Genomic DNA, 14,463 nt, shown 5'->3' on the forward strand with positions numbered 1-14,463 from the left:
TAGGGGTAAATACAATGGATTGGATAAAAAGTACAAGGCTCACAACCACTTTCATATTGTATCTGAGGGAGCCAGGTATAACACCCAAGCCATTCATGCAAAATATTTGTAACTAGTATCTTTTCCCACAGTTTACTGATAAAAACAGTGCTTTATAATGAAACCATTTACTGTGAATTTCATCAGCCACATTAAAAAGAGATCTTATTTACTTATATGTACAAATTTGAAGTTATAAGTTTTTAGACGAAGTCAAAAATACAAAATTGGAAGTCAAATAGAATGTATAATATGACATTAGGTTGTACATCTTTTCAGATTGGACCCCATTTATCAATGTCAAATTTTTACTGTGCATATATGTAACTATGTCAGAGCCTCATACTGACTTACTGTGCCTGCCTCATAGACACAACTGAAACTTCAATTAGCCACTTCTTATTCCACTTATCCCTGAAACTGACATTCATTTTGATTAAATTATACTCTTCAAAGTCTGCACTAGACTATTTTTATTTATTCATGCATGAAACTATTACAATATTTCCTTTGCTAGCTTGGAAATTATGCTTCCTGAACATTTCCAGCCATCAGCTTGCTCACGGGATTAAAATAACAAAGGCAGCTTATCAACAAGTATTCCCAAGACCGTGCAAATAAAACTTTACAGAGGTAAAACCATGCCATGGGAGGTGAATAAACCCACTTAGGCGGGACTTCATTTACATTCCCTACCAACTTGAAAAATTTTCAGAAATTTGACCACTCTGCCATTAAAGAACATATGAATACACCCCAACAGCAAACAAATACACTAAGAAGACAACTTTGGGAGCATGAACTATCACCTAAAAATGTAAACACTAAAACCAATTTTTACAATTACATGAATATGCATACCCAGGAAAATACTATGCACATCCAAAAACATAAACACACCACAGACAAAGTAAACGAATAGGACAACAATGATGGTTATTTAACCATCCTCATCAATATCAATTTCATTGAAAGCAGACATACACCATACAAATTGAATTTTATTTATTGAATTATAGCTATTAAACCTGAAGTAGAATGAAACATAAGAGAGGATGTTATTAGGATTAATTATTTTTCAGGGAAAAATTAGCTCTACGCAGGAAAGTTATCTACTTATATCAGGGTCACAGATGTGACTTGAAAAAAATAGGATAATGTTAACCACTGTTGCGCGACCCCTTAGGAATAAAATGTTGCAAAAATTGATGCTGAATTTGGAGACAAAACAAGCATTGAGAATAAATCACTGCAACTAAACCATTTTGGCTATAACCCAATTATTATCATACATTTCTGCAATATGTTAATGAATTTTCAGGGGTATCTCAAGAGTTTTATGATTTTGTATAGTGTGAGAATGGTCAACAAATTACTAGGGCAGGTCTTCAACCTCCACATAAACAAATGTCTGGCTGCGCGTGGCATTGCTTCAAATTTTGCCTTTAGAAAGAAGAATATCCATTGGTATATAGCCATGCCATTTAGACAATAGGCAATTGAATAATAATTTACAGCAAAATATGGGACACAATATTTTCTCAAAATCCTAGAAATTAAAATTTGACTCTTATCTATTAATTTCAAACTTCACTTTAACCCATAGAGTGAAGAAGTGTTTTTATACATTTTGCAGTATTTACCCTAATTTTTATTGCTACCTGGATATCTTTGCACTCGGGCACTTTCCCTCACTATAAGGATCACTAAGGGGCTTAATTCTACCAGAGCAGCCCTCGTGGCAGGGGTGGTCTTTTCTGCACTGGCAGGCAGCTAAAATCTTGAACTCCCACAGCCCAGGGGTTAAGGAAGTGTAGTTCTTGGTCAAAGGCAACATTACATTCATCATGTCAAACTACAACTTTCCTCAGTAAAAAGATAAATGGACAAAAAAATGAGGGTATAGTAAAGTTGGAGACACAAAATGTCCGTTACGTAATTTAAGAGTCATAAGAGTAAGTGGTAGTGGTTTAATGAGCTTCCAGTCTCTCTCAAAAGTGGGATAATTTTTTATGAAAAATGGCGGCATTTCAATCGTATGATTGTATCTCCAAAACCATTACAATGCTTGCATGATCCCTGCCTGGCCCACATTATGTTATCATACACCAGACTCTCGATTATCCGGGTTGCGGATTATCCGTGCATGATTTTCACTCTCGCTCAATTTTTTCCGCGATCTTTATTTAAAAAAAATAAAATCAGACTCAAAATCATTGGAATTGCTGCATTAATGTTAGGATACACCGAGCTTATTATTTCCGTTACGATCCCATTTGTAAAACGGAAGCGATTGCACGCTAGCTGCATTCACGGAAATCCTGTGTTTCTGTTTTCTAAGCTTCGCAGTGCACGACCGCACTCCGTGATCAAGGATAAACGTCCTGCAGTAGTTGCAACCCGGGCAACTTGAGTGAGGTGCCTGACATTGTAGTTTCCGACGTCGATCAGTGGTTTTGAAGCATTCATGCGTACCACTTTTCTGAATCCGTGATCATGCAGTCACGGATGTGTGGTTTTTGAAACCAGGCCTTACATGGAGCATTAATAATACGAGTAGAACCATGTTATTGCCCCTAAAAAGATTGCGAACTGGCGAAGAATGCTCTCATTGAGGCCGGAAAGCGCACTAAAATAACAGAATGACTCAATAAATTATAATATGTATATTGTTTGTTTTACGTAAATTAAGAACATTGCAAGACATTTAAGTGAAAGTTTGGGTAATCCGTGTTTTCCGATTATTCGTGCCCTCCCTCCCCATCATTAGCCTGCATAGTTGGGAGTGCACAGTAATTGATGAACTTGACTGAATAGCATAGCAAAAAGGGTGCTAAGAGAAAAAAAAAGGAATAAGGTACAGCATGACACACTTATCAAGAAAATATGTAGTTCTTGAACTAATTCTTTGTCATATTTTCAAAATAATAATTAAAATACCTCTTGATAGATGATAAGCCCCATGTTTCCCGCACATTTAAGACAAATCATTATATGAGGTAGATGCCATGTAGATATAGCTATTAATTATACCTACAACAACAAATTCTCCACTAACTTCAACATAACAACAAAAAAATGGATGACTCAATGCAGATTGCAAATTTGGCTCCATAAATTTCCTAGATGCCTCTCCTCTACCCACAGACATATGAAACACACATTGAATCATGGGTAGTGAGTATAAGCAATTGCTTATTGATGATTAATGCGTGGAGCTCTGTTTCTTAAGCTTCGCAGTGCGCGACCACGCTCCTAGATCACGGATACACGTCCCTCAGTAGTTGCAGCCTGGGCAACTTGAGCAAGACGCGACTATGTGGCGTGGTGCCTGACAGTGTAGTTTCCGACGTCGATCAGTGGTTTTGAAGCATTCATGCGTACCACTTCTCTTTGTACCACTTCTCACATATCTAAACCATCCTCAACCTCCAAATGAGCCTACATATTTCTGATCACACACTGGAAACACTTATTTTCTCTTCTGTAACACCAGTGCCAATGACTTCATGGCATTATTGACAGCAATGAAGAAGATCAAAGGATTTAATAGCCTTTTAAATTTGCCATACGCAAAATACATGCAGTATGAGCCTTTAGGAAGAATAAAACTACATTGCCACACCAGATATAGGAGGTTCAGTTGCTCGCCAGAAATGACAGCAACATATCAAAGATAGAGAAAAGCCAATTGAAATTTATAAATACCTGGATCAGGGTGTTTTGTCCATAGCGTTGAACAATTGCTTGCATGAACTCATCTATGAATTCATCATATTCCGCTCCTTCTTTCCTTTTATGTCGTAGCCCCATATACAAAGGATCCAGCAAGAGGTTCTGAAATAGCAACAAAACAATGTAGCCTCAATACTTCTGCAAACCCATCATCATAGAGTAGACACATTAAAGGCCAAACCGAGGTATTTCAGTTTTACACTGAAATACAAGGCATATCTACAGGATTGCATTGTTCATATTCAAATAAAATCCTCGAACTGAATGCAGAAGTGATGTCTATCATGATTTTGCCTCTGATCATCATGATATACCATGTCCATCCTAATTCACAAAGACATCCCATTCTATATGATGCAAATAAATTATTACACTGAGTGAACTATACTAAATGAGAATCTGTATCCCATTATAATATACATGTTTCCTTAAATTTCCATTGTATATTGTACAGTGCAATTTTCTCAGGTCAATAACTGGCATCATAACTTTCTCTGATCAATGCCTACAAAGGCAACTTATGCGATAGTGCACAAAATAAAATCGTAGTTCTTGAGTTGGTTGACACTAATCAAAGTGAGTCTGTTGACAGTGAAAAATAACATGCATCAAGGTTCACACAGCCTGAGTTGAAGGAAGTTAGCCCAAGAGAGCTGATTATAGTAGTCACATTGTGCTCACTGTAACCCAAGTCAATTGATGACTGAATGAAGTGGGGCAAATTTTGGCCACCAGTCTAACTCATGCTGCTTGAACTTTCTGCAAAGTGATAAGGATGATGGTAAGGATGATAGTGAAATCAAATGATTAAAAACCTTGTTTAGCTGGCATAAAATTTTTAACTAGATGCTCATCCTTGTACATACTTTAAAATTCCACGCATGAAAAACATCAAAGCTATGCATAAAGGACAATAGTGAAGTCAGCATTGTGAAAGTCCTTAAGTAGGATAAAATGCACATCAAATCAATAAAAGTGACATAGCTTTAAACACAAATATTGAAATATTAACACTGTCTTCAGAGGGAAATGGATGAATTCCTAACAACAAATAGAAAAGAGAAATACCTCCCAGTTTAGAACCAATGACCCCCAACTTCAATTAACCACTCACTGTAGGGCATAGAGAAACTAAATAAGTAGTAAGTATGGAAATAAACAATCTTTAAAACAAATCACTGAATTAAGTGACATGTTGAAGGTATTAACATGCCTTTGGGAGGGGGTTTCTAGAAAATTCTAGAATGAAAAATTATGGAATAATGGCTAGCACAAATATTAACTCCATCAACACAGAAGCAATTAAATATATCATTAAATTAATTAAGCCATAAATAAATGAATAAATAGATCACATTAGAACAATGTTGATATTGATCAAAATGCAAAGTAAGGTGAAAATTTACACAGAACTTCTACTATAGTAAATCTTTTTAACACACAGGCAAATTTTATCAAGAAACTCAGTACTACAGAATGAAACAATACAATTATTCCATTGGGCATGAAAGAAATACCTGTACAATGCATAAGCAACATCAGAAAAACCAAATTAATAATTTTACCTGGTTGTTTGTCCCAACATCCAAAGTCACAGGAAGGCACTGGGAAGGCTTAACACCTGCTAATGCTGTATACAGAGCTAGTTTTCCTACTGGGATTCCCATCCCAGATGCTCCTAAGTCTCCAAGACCTAAAATTCTCTCTCCATCAGTGACTACAGTAGCTCGGACATCACCCACAGGCCTAAAATGAAAATATGTAACTGTAATACTAGTAATAAGTAATTGATTAGATAAAAAAACAATATTCTTACCAATTCCTAATTACATCATAGACATGCCCTTTGTCATGAATTGTTATAAAGAGCCCACGAGGTCTGCGGTATATAAGGCCAAACTTCTGACAGGCTAGGCCAACTGTTGGAGTATATACAATTGGCATCGTTTGCTCTATGTTCTCGGAAAGCAACCGATAAAATAGCTTCTCGTTCCTATCCTGCAAAATTAAGTAGATGGTTAGCACAAACCCTTTGACTCAAGAACAACAACAGCTAATATCTTGAGGCCCAATGAATTTCTTGGACCAGTCATTATATTAATACATTTACCTGAAGACCGACTAAATAAATATATTTGTCAAGATCTTTTTTATACATCTCTAAACTGGTCAGGCAGAGTTCAAGCTGTTCCTCTTGTGTTTTGAATCTGGGAGGGATGAGTCCATGGATTCCTAGTAGCTGCCTTTCTTCAAAAGTGAAGGCCAAGCCCTTGAACAGACATTGAAATAGGAACCGAAAAATCCGACAAGGATGTCAATGGTTTTCATTTTTTTAATGAAATTATATGCACTGTTACCTTATTCAGGCGCGGGTCACGGATGTGGTCGATGCCCCTAACCATAGAGGGGCATATTGTATCTCCTGTTCCTTCATGATACAGCCTTTGGGAATGTGTAGCTGGAAGACTTTGATTTATATTTGTCTTTTTGGAAGAACATACCGACAATTCGCCATTGATTATGCTACAACCAAGGCAATTACTCCTGAAATGTTTTAACAATAAAAAGATAAACACCAAATGACAAGTTCAGCTCACAGGTAACCGGGGATTGGAATTAATAGACGTAACTGGCCTAAGGAAATGCTTCTGATAATAATCAAGGATCAGGCAAACACAAATTATGGCAGAAAATATGTGGTATTACGTTAAAACTTAGCATAGTTTCCGAAAAAATTGTTGAAAACCGACGATATAGCATGGAAACACTTGTGTACACATTAAATTAACGCTTTCAAAACAAAAAAAAATTACCCGGCGAAAAAAAAACAACACCGGTGTATCATTGAACAAAATGAGGCCTCAAAAATGAAAAATAACATACAAAAGAGATGAATATTATATTATCGAACAACAACTGCTAAAATTAGTCCCAAGTTCATTCAAGGGTAAAAAAAGGGTTTTGTGGATACACAGGAAACGTGGATAAAAATAAAACAATCTTACCTAATAGATCTCTGAAAGTAACGAAACATTTTATAGCACTTCACGTCAAGTGCTTCAAGCAAGTAAAATAATAAAACAGCAACCTAACCCGGACAAATCTGCGACCACAATGAACGGTCTCACTTTCTCCACCTTCCAGGGACCTTACGAGCTGCCGAACGACTACTACAGGAAATAGCAGAAAACCCACAAGCACATGAAAGAACAAGTGAGCTACGAAATTCAACTGATGGCGCGAGATTCGCCGTGACGTTAAACAAGAGCACTATTCACCTGGGATGCGTTGGGCGATCACGGTGTTTTTAATGCTAAATACATTGATGAAGACGTAATTATTTTACCTATGATAAATTTGTAACCAACATTGTAAAACAAAAGTGAGTTCTGTATAAAATATATGATACCAGTATAATTTTACACAAAGAAGCCCATTTATAGATTATTTATCAGTAAAATAAACTTTTATTGATTAAGTAATTTATTTATATCATAAATTCGATAACCAGTCACAGTAGAGCCTTTTATATCCGCCAATTGACGTGAAATTTAATAATCCATTGTAAGATTCATTGGCACTACTACTATTCATTGCAAATTGACACAACTATAAATTTGATAATAACATCAGACCATCATTCCAATATGTTGCTGCCCCCCGCTGGGTACGCCCATGCATTGAAGAGAGGAAGTAGCCGTATACTCCGGGTTTCAACCTTTATTTAACTTCGAGTAATATACATCATATAATTAACCTTTTCCTGATCGTCATTCACTGCTGTGTAAAAAAAAACTGTTCCCTATTAGAACTTAATTGTTCGCATTCTATCAATTTCATTAATAATAATTTTTGGAGCTGGAAATAGAGAAATGGAAGTAAATTATCGCTGTATCAGTATTCAGAAGTAGGCATAAAAATTTCTAATATATCTACTACCGTTTGTGTACATTTTCAATATCCGCTCTTGGCACTGTGATCGCTGGCAGAAGGGGAAATGGCAATTTGTTTTCGGTGTCTTACATCGTGGTGTGGGCAAAGTTTCCAAGGATAGGGGCCTATACGCTGTCCTGATGGAGAGGTAATGTATACTGTACTGCCTGGGCAGCGCTGACCCCAAATATCCTCCGTAGTTTAAACCATCTGCACCGTTGCTGCAGGTGCTAGAAAACCTCGAGGTTAAGAATATGGTCGCCATCTAGAAGACATCTAATGAATGGTATACTTCTTTCTCACATTTGATTTACAGTTAAGTAGTTCGGAAATTAAAAATATGACCAAACGACGCAATAGGCCTGATATATAGAGCAAAAAATAGGGGGAGGGAGAAATAGATAAAAGGATAATTGCACAGAAATGAAAGAATAGCATATGGGGTATTGAATCAGGACTTAGAGGTCTAATATATTGGAGATTTTTCGTAAAAAACCTATGAATAGATTTCAGTAATAAGGAGTTTTACCTATAATTACATGGACAATAAAATGAGAGAATTTTTTTTCTTTTAAAAGTGAATACATTACCATAAAGTAACCATTTTAGTGGAAAAACTGTTTTAGCACATGAAAAAGCTGTATATATTTTGATACAACGCTTACTGGGATAACATGGCGTTAACTGCCTTAAACGACGTTGTGCGCGCAATCCGGCCCGTGGTGGACCAAAATATGTTCTCGCGGGGACGTGTACCCCAGGCTATGCTAACGGAAAGACTAGCACACCTTTAATCAAATTCGGATCTCTTTCGCGCGCAACTTTTGGCAAAGCTCACGGCAATACTCTGTGTCCACACACTCCCGACTTTCGACAAACACTTTTTGGATAAACATGTGACACCCACGCCGAAGGCAGGCGCCCGGATGAGGAAATGTTACTGACCCTTGAGTAATGGCACTGTCAGGAAATTCTTACTCCGAAAGGGTGCGAGTGAAGTCATCTTGGCTGCGACCACGGGAGAAGGGGGCCAAAAGGACCGAACCTGGGGAAACCGGAGCACGATGACACTCGTCACAGGAGCCGACAGGCGAGGGCGGGGAATGAACCCAACAGACATTTTTCTGCAAATGCACGTATCAACTCATCTACCGTGACTGTTGTTGAAAGGGTTTACCCATTATCTCATCCGGAAGGTAACCTAAAAAATATCTACTTGCGATATCCTGATACAACTCATCATTTTATCATGCATGTCTGCTCTGAAAAGATAATTTTTTTCTCAAAGAAAATCGCACCCATGAATGAAAAATTTAGATTGGCAATACACAGAAAATAACAAGGAATAGATGGCCACGTCCAAAGAAAACAAGGTTGCAGGTAACTACGTAGGTTTCCACGGTGTCCGGGTTCCAACTTCTCCATTCTTCCGATGATACCGGAATTATCAACAAGCGACGCGGTAGCACCGGAAGAATGGAGATATTGGAAGGTTGTTGGTATCTTAGACGACATCTCACCCCAAACATTACATGCGAATTTCCAAAACTTATTTCACCTACTCATGAGCATCAGCGTTGCATATAACTCTTTGTTACCGATTGATATCTATTGGCGTTCAAAATTTAAGCATGTAAAAAACCCGTCAAATAAAAAATCTGTTGTAAAACACCAGAATATTTAAGAGCGGGGCTGAGAATCTACGTCAAAAACGGTAATATAATAAACCACTTTCAACAATATCAGCTTCACGGGTATCTGAAAAGCAGACTGCTAAGTATGCGTGCTTAAAGAAATTCAAGCTACTAATTTTAAGCTTCACGGAAGTCATGCACTGATAGTCTCATGACCGGCGGGTGGCGTGAATCCCAGCGTAATGTAAGTAGTGGCGCGTATCTCAGACACCGCAACTCAACCTCGTGCAAAAAGTATCAATTTATTCTCAATTCGTGCAACACCATGTGACATTGACAAAATACCGGACGGGCATCGCAAAGCGCAAGAACGCGCAAGACCAGCGAAGAGTTAACCATTTCGTAGATTAGTTGATGACGTCATCAACTCCTTGCGAGCGCTCTACCGCCTCTCCGCCACTCTTGGGCCTCGCCCTTACAGTCTTCCGCGATTCACTGTTTTTTACATCCTTTCGAGAGTTTGTTTTTTAAATAAGCGCTTCACTCTGAAAATGTTAATTAAATTCTTAGTGAGCCAAAACAGTAATTATGTCATCAACTTATGAAAAGTGGGCGGCAACTTTAAAGATTTGTTATTCGAAAATTATGGGAGTATTGCTAAATGAGGAAGATTTTTTAAGTGGTAATTAATCTCCCCCTTCCATCTACCGAATTCTTCTTGAGAATTACGATTTGCGGTCAACAGTCCCAGAACTGAAGTTTTTCGAAATCTCTATATCTCATAATTTCATAGAATTTGTCCGTGAGCTCTTGATAACATGTTATTGTGAAAGTTTTGGCTTTCTGTATCGTGTGCAGCTTCTGAACTAAACAAGAGGTATCCACAGGGATAACTCACAACGATGAATTTTCGATTTAAGCAAAGAGGATGTACTGGAGTTCTGAGTAACTTTTATTATTTAACCTATATTTCAGACTCATGTTAATGAAATTTCTATGCCGGTTTTGACCAATATCGGTATTGTTATTTCATTCACCTCTGGCGAATGTGGTGTCCAGCAAGATGAAAACAGTGGACCGGTTTTTACTAAAACCCATTTAAAGTTTTAGCAATGAAATTGTGAGTTGAAAGAATTTTTTATTTATTTGCGTGGATTCCTTCGTGATTTCATAACATTTCAGCGTGAAAGTTTTACGAAGAATTAATGAGGTTGCGCGGTGTTAGGATTTTAAAAGTGAAAACCATATCATTTAACCATTTATCATCCCCGATTTATGTTGAAATTTATAATGTGAGCTCGTTGACAAGCACGGGAAGAGAGATAGATGAGTCGAAACCACTGCAGGGGTTTCGTGTGTTCTTTCATTTCACAGTTCATGCACTGGAAGGGTCCAATGAAAATCCAAGGTGTAGTGAGAGCCACTTCCGAGCTGAGGCCGTCCGGGGCTTTTAGCCTTGGGGCCTATCAGGACTCCCGAGATTGACCTCAAGATTTTTAACAGTTGTTTCGCAATGTAAGAGTTGAAAGAAAATGTTAGTGGAGAGTCTGATCTGGGGCCGTATTCTGTAACTCCAAACCGATCGGTGCGGCACCGATTCGTCGGGTGCGACGTCACACCGACTCCCGGCAAGCAGATGTGCGATTCTGTACGCACCCGATCGGTGCGGCACCGACGTGAGAACGGGAGATTGTCGGTAGCCGTACCGACAGCAAAAAGGTGTCGGCACGGCCACCGACTAGTGGGTTTCATGAACATTGCGCCCGGTGCGCATTGTACGTTTTATTTTGTTTTTACCTCATCACCGAGAAAATAATGAGGTTTTCTGCAATGTTATCTTTTTCTCCCCCTTCGAATAGGCCACTATAATTCACTGTGTCATCACTTATATTGATTACCTTGACAGAAATATAAGATATTGGCTAATAAACATGAGATTTGCCACCATATAATGATTTTCTCTCATTTATGTTACCACTTTCACTTGCTTGTAATAGGATTTATTTCACTCTATCATCATTTATTTGCTCCTTTGACATAAAAAATATATTTTTGATTAAATATGAGTTTTGTCGCAATGTTATCACTTTATCTCGCTCTGAATAGGCAACTATTATTTCACTCAATCATCATTTGGCGTTTCTCTCGGCATAGAAATAAGATCTTTTTATTGAAGTATGAAGTTTTCCACAACGGTATCACTTTCTTTCATTTGTAACAGGCAACTATATTTCATTTTATCGTCAGCAATTGATTCCCTTAACGATAAAATAAGATATTTGTTAATAAGTATGAGGTTTGCCGCAATATTATCATTTTCTCTCACTTGGAATGCGCAACTTAAACATGTTTATTTCACCCAATCACAATTTCTTTACTTCCTCGTCATTACATTTCTTTTAATTACACCCAGCTCCATATATTTATAACAATTTCCTAACTTGTTCCTCTAATATGACATTTACATCACCGTACCGACTGGTTTGATACCGACGACCATACTGAATCGCTGAATTAGCCGTCGTCGGTACGGAATGATGTGCTGTCGGTGGGCTGGGAAGGGAAACCGACCGGTGCGGTACCGGCGAAATACAGAATACGGCCCTTGGGGCCGTATTCTGTATTTCGTCGGTACCGCACCGGTCGGTTTCCCTTCCCAGCCCACCGACAGCACATCATTCCGTACCGACGACGGTTTCCACACGGCTAATTCAGGTATGGTCGTCGGTATCAAACCAGTCGGTACGGTTCCCCCTCCTTCTCAAACAGGGAAAATCCGAAAATATCCGAAGTTAGAAGTCATCTAACGTGTCTCCACCAATGAAAGAAGGGTAAAAACAAGTGAAGACTCATTGGCACAGTGTGTTGTCGTCATTCTCAATCTTTTTATTTGCGGAAATTACGACTTATTGCTAGATTAAGATAATCGATATTGGATAAGTTGTTAACAATGCTTATATAATGTGTGGTAGTAATGCTGTAGTACCTACAGAATACAAGAAAAGAATATTACAACATCACAATATAGTTTGTATGTGATGGAAATTGTTGTTGCTGGAATGAATTATTGAAACTATCCTTGAGATCGTAGTTTATTTTAAATATTGGTTCCGTATACTGCTATTTATTCATGATTTGGTAATATAGTTGTCATTAAGTAAGTTCCGTCTAAATTTTATCAACGGAAGGTTATGCCATTGGCACCGTAGCAGACGAAAATAACATACCATGGAACGTGAACGTAGGATTCAAATGTAAATGTCATATTAGAGGAACAAGTTAGGAAATTGTCATAAAAATATGGAGCTGGGTGTAATTAAAAGAAGTGGAATGACGAGGAAGTAAAGAAATTGTGATTGGGTGAAATACACATGTTTAAGTTGCGCATGCCAAGTGAGAGAAAATGATAATATTGCGGAAAACCTCATACTTATTAACAAATATATTCTTTAATCGTCAAGGGAATCAATGGCTGACGATAAAATGAAATGTAGTTGCTGTCACAAATGAAAGAAACTTATACCGTTGTGGCAAACTTCATACTTAAATAAAAAGATCTTATTTCTATGCCGAGAGAAACGCCAAATGATGATTGAGTGAAATAATAGTTGCCTATTCAGAGTGAGATAAAGTGATAACATTGCGGCAAAACTCATATTTAATCAAAAATATATTTTTTATGTCAAAGGAGCAAATAAATGATGATAGAGAGAAATAAAGCCTATTGCAAGCGAGTGAAAGTGGTAACATAAATGAGAGAAAGTCATTATATGTTAGCAAACCTCATGTTTATTAACCAATATCTTATATTTCTGTCAAGGTAATCAATATAGATGATGACACAGTGAATTATAGTGGCCTATTCGAAGGGGGAGAAAAAGATAACATTGCAGAAAACCTCATTATTTTCTCGGTGATGAGGTAAAAACAAAATAAAACGTACAATGCGCACCGGGCGCAATGTTCATGAAACCCACTAGTCGGTGGCCGTACCGACACCTTTTTGCTGTGGGAGGACGTTACACGTGAGGACGGGAGATCGTCGGTAGCCGTACCGATCGGGTTCGTACAGAATCGCACCACTTCTTGCCGGGAGTCGGTGTGACGTCGCACCCGACGAATCGGTGCCGCACCGATCGGTTTGGAGTTACAGAATACGGCCCCTGGAGCGCTTTACGGTGCGGCAACATGGACACTTAGGAAGGAGGCAAAGGAAAAGTGGAGGTGTCCCAGATATGGGTTTGGAGAAGAATGGAGAGAGTAAAGAGGACCGAAAGGAGGAGGAACGACGAAGAGCTAGACATGGTGGGTAAGGAGAGACAGGTTTTAGGTGAGATGCGGAGGAGAGAGAAAGTATGAATGGAACGAGCTTTGATCGGGGAGGGGATTTTGAGAACAGTGTTAGAGGGTAGAATGCTTGGTAAACGAGGGAGCGGAAGGAATAAAATTGGATTTTTAGATACGTAAAATGAAAAAGAGTAGGCCTCATTGTGAATTAAAGAGGGATATCCATGGAGGATGGGGAGCCTTCCAGAATGCTTCTTAATGGGAACCTATCTAACCTATCTTAAAATACTCCATGGGAACCTACCTTAATCGGTAGGGTATTTAAATAATTATCCCTGTGGGTTAAATTTCATTAATTAAGGGATCCGGGAAACGTGACACTCGCCGCGCATGCGATGACTAATATTGAATGTCACACTTTGCCACTGATGAGAATGCTGTCTTGAGTGGACATTGAAAGCTAAAATAAATGTGAATCGCGGACCATTTAGAATGCAAGCATAATGGCTGCGTTGAAAATATGGTTTGATAACTGCTGACTAGTAATTTAAGAACTTCTGTCGTAATACTCACATTCAATGTTGAAGAGGTATTCTATAGCGGGTTAAATTCCATGCATTCAAAAATCTCTGGCTGCAGACTCGTAATTCCGATATCAGGGTTGTCATTCTTGGGACAGATGAATGTATCACTATTTGGCTTCTCATACTTTTTTCAATCCCTATTTTACCAATAACTCCACGGAAACAAAACATGAAAAATATCAAAATCCTACTTAGCACACACTAACTTCTTTTCACGAATCGTTCTTTGATGGAACTCAGCATTACATGCA

The 14,463-nt window shown here is 38.2% G+C and overlaps 1 protein-coding gene across 2 annotated transcripts in view; it reads right to left on the reverse strand.

Moving 5' to 3' along the window:
• LOC124170475 (NADP-dependent malic enzyme-like) overlaps positions 1-14,463 on the reverse strand; it is a 33,534-nt gene extending 19,071 nt beyond the window's left edge. The window contains exons 1-6 of one of the 2 annotated variants that reach the window (XM_046549196.1): positions 14,202-14,463; positions 6,132-6,318; positions 5,885-6,043; positions 5,591-5,772; positions 5,340-5,520; positions 3,748-3,876 (exon numbers count right to left, since the gene is read on the reverse strand). In XM_046549196.1, coding sequence (XP_046405152.1) covers positions 3,748-3,876; positions 5,340-5,520; positions 5,591-5,772; positions 5,885-6,043; positions 6,132-6,318; positions 14,202-14,203 — 840 coding nt within the window. In that variant the 5' untranslated portion in view covers positions 14,204-14,463. Of the gene's footprint in view, positions 1-3,747; positions 3,877-5,339; positions 5,521-5,590; positions 5,773-5,884; positions 6,044-6,131; positions 6,319-6,779; positions 6,961-14,201 lie in introns of those variants that run through there. The other variant, XM_046549195.1, reaches the window with a different exon arrangement.

The sequence above is a fragment of the Ischnura elegans genome, chromosome X (assembly GCF_921293095.1).
Source record: "Ischnura elegans chromosome X, ioIscEleg1.1, whole genome shotgun sequence".
Taxonomy (NCBI): Eukaryota; Metazoa; Arthropoda; class Insecta; order Odonata; family Coenagrionidae; genus Ischnura; species Ischnura elegans.